Source organism: Mus caroli, chromosome 14, assembly GCF_900094665.2.
Source record: "Mus caroli chromosome 14, CAROLI_EIJ_v1.1, whole genome shotgun sequence".
Classification (NCBI taxonomy): domain Eukaryota; kingdom Metazoa; phylum Chordata; class Mammalia; order Rodentia; family Muridae; genus Mus; species Mus caroli.
The window spans coordinates 85,097,740-85,104,697 of record NC_034583.1 but is presented as its reverse complement, the minus strand read 5'-3'; the positions used below and the strand labels follow the sequence as shown (position 1 = coordinate 85,104,697).

General features: G+C 49.0%; 1 protein-coding gene across 1 annotated transcript; it reads left to right on the top strand.

Moving 5' to 3' along the window:
• The first annotated feature begins 1,804 nt into the window (after positions 1–1,804).
• LOC110308995 lies at positions 1,805–6,752 on the top strand. The gene is given in 5 exon segments (XM_021181335.1): positions 1,805–2,372; positions 2,404–3,269; positions 3,271–5,595; positions 5,597–6,514; positions 6,516–6,752. Coding segments are annotated over 5 exon segments (4,914 nt in total).
• Positions 6,753–6,958: the final 206 nt, after the last annotated feature.

Sequence of the window (6,958 nt, the reverse complement as noted above, 5' to 3'; positions counted from 1 at the left end):
ATTTCTAGAAAATTTTAAACAGGAAAAGATTTTCATCAAGAAACAATGTAAGGTTGAAATAGCACCAGTGTTAATTCCCATCTAGTCCAAGAAGATGGTGTTTTGTTTGTTTTGTTGGTGATAGTTGAGAGTTCCCATCTATGGGTATAAAAATATTAAGAGTCATTTTGTTGTCATGTACTTTTAAGAAATAAGGTTTTCTCTTTGGCCTGTGATCTATGTAGTCTCAGGCTCTTGGCCACTTTCGCAGTGTCCAGATAAGGTTAAAGTGGTTGGTGAAAACCATGACATTTGTAGTATTGTGGCACCAGGATGTCTTGCAGGAAGGCCGTGATTATAGGTCTCAAAATTTGTAGCTGGATGATCAATGATTCCCTTTCTCCTCTAGTCACGTGAAGAGTACCTACTAGCAACATGAATGTTACAGAGATGGAACTTCAAGTTGGGCCACACATTTATTTCTCCAACTTCATCTTTTTGTTCAGTGTAAGGGTTGTATTTAGTAATAAGATTGTAGCATCAGTTTTCTGAAGGACCAAATTTACCCCAGCAATAGCCTATGATGTGTGGAGTTTCCATGGGACTCATTTGGCCAGTAGATCAACAGTATATAGCACATCTCCAGCCCTGGAGGTTTTGCTTGGAGGCATAAAATGACTGGTTAGAGCATTAATTTTCCTCTATATGGTGACTTCATTTGAACTCATTTTATGTATGGACATATTTTCGGGAGCTTCTAGAATAGTATGTTCCCATGTGATTCTCTCCTCCTTTAATTTTTTTGTTCTATAACCCTCTCTACTTAATCTTCTGAAGAATAAAAATTAAATTACTGATCTTTGATGGAAACATGAACTTTTCACCACGAAGCCCAGCCCCTCCCTTCTGAGAGCAGTTCCCAAAAATATTCTTAAGTAAACAGTTCTTGGAACAACCACAAAATGTTCCAACAGGTCAGGGGCAATGCCAAATATAGGGCAAGACCCCTTGGGTTCCTGGAACAACCGCAGAATGTTCCAGNGGGCCAGAAACATTGCCAAATATAGGACATGACCCCTCGGTTAAGCAAACTTGTGGTTGTCAAAGTTCCCCAAAATTCCCCTGTCTCCTCCCCATTCCCCCTCCCAGCTTGTGGTTTTTGCCTTTAAAAGCTTGTGAAAAATTTGAGTCGGGGTNGATTCTCCTCTACACTGTGCTTGGTGTATGAGTTTCGGCCCCAGCTCGCTGGTCTATGTTCTTGCTTGTGTGGCTTTAATAAATCTGTTTCTTTGCCCTTTAAATCTTGGTCTCTGAGTCCTTGTGGGTGAGCGCTAAGGTCCCGAGGCTTGAGTGAGGGTCTCCCTTCGGGGGGTCTTTCATTTGGGGGCTCGTCCGGGATCTGCGCGACCACCCAGAGGTCCGAGGCCCACTTCAAGGTAAGATTCTTTGTCTTGTCTTAGTCTGGTATCGGTGTCCTGTCTGAAAGTCTGGTGCGATCGCAGTTTCGGTTTTGCGGACGCTCTTCGAGACCGCGCTCCGAGAGGGACAGTGGGGTGGATAAAGATAGACGTATCTAGGTGTCCACCGTCCATTCACCCTGGGAGACGTCCCAGGAGGACAGGGGGAGGACCAGGGACGCCTGGTGGACCCCCACGGGAACAGTCAGGAGGCAGTTCTTCTCCTTGACGATCGGTGTCAGCAACCTCCTCTGAGGCCGTCTGAATCTTTTCAGTTTCTCTGGTCAACTCCGGGTCAGAGACGATTTTGGTTTCTCTTTTCCTTTTTGTTCGTGTCCGTGTCTATTGTGTGCCTTGTCGAACTAGAAATGGGTCAGGCAGTAAGCACCCCACTGTCTTTAACTCTTGATCATTGGAGAGAAATTAAAACTAGGGCTTATAATCTATCAGTGGAGGTCCGAAAGAGGCCTTGGCAAACCTTCTGCACCTCTGAGTGGCCAACTTTCGGTGTTGGCTGGCCACCCGAGGGAACCTTTAATCTTTCTCTCATTTTTGCAGTCAGACAGTGTGTTTACCAGGAACAAACTGGCCATCCCGACCAGGTGCCATACATCATTGTCTGGCAAAATCTAGGCCAGTTTCCCCCTCCTTGGGTAAAACCCTGGGTCTCTGGGCTCCCTAAGACTACGGTTGCGGTTGCTCAGGAGTCCGGAACTCCTTGACAGGAACCGTTAGCCCCTCCCAAAATCTATCCAGAGGTAGAAGACCTCATGTGGGGTGATGCCCTACCTCCCCCTTACCCTGCACCTCAGCCATTGCCACCAGCCCCCGAGGCGCCTGAGCCTGCGGTTCCCCCCCAACACTCTTCTGAGGGAGGTGAGGCAACTGGACCAGCGGCAGGGACCCGGAGTCAACGAGGCCGCAGCCCAGAGGGGGCGAGGCCGCAGCCCAGAGGGGGCAGCGGGACCTGACTCCACCGTAGCCTTCCCCCTCCGAAGCTATGTAGGCGGTCCACCTCCGGGCCCAAATGACCTCAGTCCCCTCCAATATTAGCCATTTTCCTCAGTAGATCTTTATAACTGGAAAACTAACCATCCCTCCTTTTCAGAAAATCCTACAGGTTTAACAGGACTCCTTGAGTCCCTCATGTTCTCCCACCAACCCACATGGGATGATTGCCAGCAGCTTCTGCAGGTCCTCTTCACTACAGAGGAGAGGGAGAGAATCCTGTTAGAGGCCCGCAAGAATGTCCTTGGGCAGGATGGGACTCCCACCGGTCTCCCCAACCTCATAGATGCAGCTTTCCCACTGACTCGCCCCAATTGGGATTACAACACAGCGGAAGGTAGGGAGCGTCTCCTGATCTATCGCCGGACTCTAGTGGCAGGTCTCAAAGGAGCCGCTCGTCAGCCCACTAATTTGGCTAAGGTGAGAGAAGTCCTGCAGGGACCAATGGAGCCACTCTCTGTCTTTTTAGAACGCCTCATGGAGGCATACCGGGACTCCAGGACTATACCCTACAGGACTTAGTAAAGGAAGAGAGAAAGTGTATCACAAAGAGAGACAGAGGAAGAGAAGCAGAATAGAAAAAAGAGAGAAATAGAGGAAAGGGAAAACCGGCGTAACCGCAGACAAGAAAGAAATTTAACCAGAATTTTGGGCACAGTAGTAGGTAATAAAAAGTCAGGAACTGGACAGTCAGGGTACCTGGGCAACGGGGCCAAAAGACCACCGGGAGAAAAAAAAGATTCTCACTTGAGAAGGACCATGGTACTAGGAGCCACTGGTAGCAAATTTTACCCCTGGACCACCAAGTGTGTTCTAGAAATTGGAAAAAAAACAAGTGACTCATTCTTTCCTGGTGATCCCTGAGTGCCCTGCCCCCCTCCTGGGTTGGGACTTACTCACTAAACTTAAGGCTCAAGTACAGTTTACCCCCAAGGGGCCAGAAGTGACTTGGGGGGAGACACCGGTAGCTTGCCTGGTTCTAAATCTAGAAGAAGAATATCGCCTCCATGAACAAGAGCACAAGCAATTATTACCAGCCCCCGAATGGTTGTCTGAGTTTCCTGAAATATGGGCTGAGCAAGCAGGGATGGGATTAGCCAAACAAGTACCACCAGTTGTGGTAGAATTAAAGGCAAATGCCTCCCCCATATCCATAAAACAATATCCTATGAGCAAGGGGGCAAAGGAAGACATCCGGCCACACATTCAGAGACTCCTAAACCAAGGAATCTTGGTACCTTGTCAATCTCCATGGAACACCCCTCTCCTGCCAGTACGAAAGCCTGGGACTAATGACTATCGACCAGTGCAGGATCTGCGAGAGGTCAATAAAAGAGTACAGGACATACACCCAACTGTTCCGAACCCTTACAATTTGCTAAGTTCTCTTCCACCAGATCGAGCTTGGTACACTGTCTTGGATTTAAAGGATGCTTTCTTCTGCCTCCGGTTACACCCTAATAGTTAAGCCCTGTTCGCCTTCGAATGGAGAGACCCAGAAGGGGGATATACAGGCCAATTAACCTGGACTAGACTGCCTCAGGGATTCAAGAACTCCCCTACCCTCTTTGATGAAGCGCCCCACCGCGACCTTGCACCTTTTAGGGCACAGAACCCTCAGATCTCTCTTTTATAGTATGTAGATGACCTACTGGTCGCAGCCTCCACTTAGGAACTATGCCTTGATGGAACCAAGAAGCTCCTGAACGAATTGGGTGAGTAGGGGTATCGGATATCGGCCAAGAAGGCCCAGTTATGTCGCACCGAAGTAACCTATCTAGGGTACACTCTGCGAGAAGGGAAGCGGTGGCTTACTGAAGCCCGAAAAAAGACTGTGATGCTGATCCCGACCCCCACTACCCCACGCCAAGTACGTGAGTTTCTGGGAACAGCGGGTTTCTGTAGACTCTGGATACCGGGGTTCGCAACGCTGGCGGCCCCTCTGTATCCGCTTACTAAAGAAAAAATTCCTTTCACATGGACTGAGGAACATCAAAGAGCCTTTGACAGTATAAAAACAGCCCTGCTTACAGCCCCAGCTCTGGCTTTGCCAGACCTAACCAAGCCTTTCACTCTATATGTTGATGAGCGGGCTGGTGTGGCTCGTGGGGTCTTGACTCAGACTCTGGGACCATGGAAACGACCTGTAGCTTACCTGTCAAAGAAACTAGACCCTGTTGCCAGCGGGTGGCCTTCCTGCTTAAAAGCCATTGCAGCAGTAGCTTTGCTTGTCAAAGATGCTGATAAACTCACCATGGGCCAACAAGTGACTGTGACCGCCCCCCATGCCCTAGAGAGCATCATAAGACAGCCTCCTGACAGGTGGATGACTAATGCCCGGATGACTCATTACCAGAGCCTGTTATTAAATGACCGAGTGACTTTTGCCCCACCAGCCATTCTCAACCCTGCCACCCTTCTCCCTTTGACAGGTAACGCTACCCCTGCACACCGCTGTGCTGACATCCTGGCCGAAGAAACTGGGACAAAAAAAGACCTGACTGACCAACCGTGGCCAGGAGTGCCTAATTGGTACACTGACAGTAGCAGTTTTGTAGTCGAAGGAAAAAGAAGGGCGGGGGCGGCGGTGGTGGATCATAAGCAGGTAATCTGGGCAAGTAGTCTTCCAGAAGGGACGTCAGCTCAGAAGGCAGAACTCATGGCGTTAATCCAGGCCCTGCGGCTGGCAGAAGGTAAGACCATCAACATCTATACTGATAGCCACTATGCTTTCGCCACAGCCCACATTCATGGGGCCATCTATAGGCAAAGGGGCTTGCTCACTTCCGCAGGCAGGGAGATAAAAAACAAAGAAGAAATTCTTGCCCTCCTTGAGGCTATACATCAGCCCAAGAAAATAGCCATTATCCACTGCTTGGGCCACCAAAGGGGACTTGATTCGGTATCTCAAGGGAATCAGAGGGCTGATGCAGCNGCGAAACAGGCGGCCCAGGGAGCACAGATTTTAGTAGAACAGAAAGAAGCGGCATTTCCCGACCCCCCTCTCCCCATCGGTCCCAGTTACACCTACTCAGACCAAGACCTGCGGGATGTAGAATCGATGGTCTGCCACAGCAAGGCCCGGGAATTTCACTTCCATGGATTAGCACAAACCTTAGATGGACGGATTATCTCGCCCACAGAAGAAGGAAAAAAAATATGTTCAAAAATTGCACCAACTGACCCATCTAGGCCCAGACAAACTGACTCAACTGATCCGGTCTTCCAATTATTATATCTTGAGACTTAAGGCCATAATAAGAGAAGTCACTGAATCCTGCACGGCCTGTGCCCTCACTAATGCGACTCGGCCTTGCCTACCGCAAGGAAAACGCCAGTGTGGGGACAGGCCAGGAGTCTACTGGGAAGTAGACTTTACAGAAGTTAAACCAGGATTGTATGGTAACAAATATATACTAGTGTTCATAGATACCTTCTCTGGGTGGGTAGAAGCCTTCCCCACTAAAGCTGAGACCGCTCAGGTGGTAGCCAAGAAAATCCTCGAAGAAATTCTGCTGCAGTTTGGAATTCCTAAGGTAATTGGTTCAGATAATGGACCCGCTTTCGTTGCCCAGGTAAGTCAGGGACTGGCCTCACACCTGGGGACTGATTGGAAATTACATTGTGCATATAGACCCCAGAGTTCAGGACAGGTAGAAAGAATGAATAGGACCCTAAAAGAGACCTTGACTAAATTGTCCATTGAGACCGGTGGTAGAGACTGGGTGGCCCTCCTTCCCTTTACGCTTCTCCGAGTCCGGAACACACCTGGACGTTTCGGACTCACCCCTTATGAGATCTTGTATGAGGGACCGCCCCCCTTGACCAGGTCTGATGGGATATTGGATCCCAACATTGACCCGTCCTTACCTTCTACTTTGTTTGCTCACCTAAAGGCCCTAGAGGTTGTCAGAACCCAGATTTGGGACCAGATCAAAGCGACCTACGCCCCAGGGGACACCACGGTACCCCACAAGTTTCAGATCGGAGACTCCGTCCTTGTCAGACGACACTGTGCTGGTACACTTGAGCTCCGGTGGAAAGGACCCTTTCTGGTGCTACTGACGACCCCCCACATCAGTAAAAGTAGACGGAATCGCCACTTAGATCCATGCCTCCCACGTCAAGAGAGCCGCCAATCAGGATAAAGAAAACCAACAACAAGATGACTGGATGGTGGCTACTACTGATAATCCTCTTAAGCGCCTGCTGCACAGAGATGGCCCTCCCAACTCTCCTAATCCTCACACTCCATTTCACCTGTGGCAACAATACCAGATCCTACAAGAGACTGAAACATCACTCTAAGATTAGAGCTACTTACAAGAAGAAGTGGGGAATGAAGAATAAAAATTAAATTACTGATCTTTGATGGAAACATGAACTTTTCACCACGAAGCCCAGCCCCTCCCTTCTGAGAGCAGTTCCCAAAAATATTCTTAAGTAAACAGTTCTTGGAACAACCACAAAATGTTCCAACAGGTCAGGGGCAATGCCAAATATAGGGCAAGACC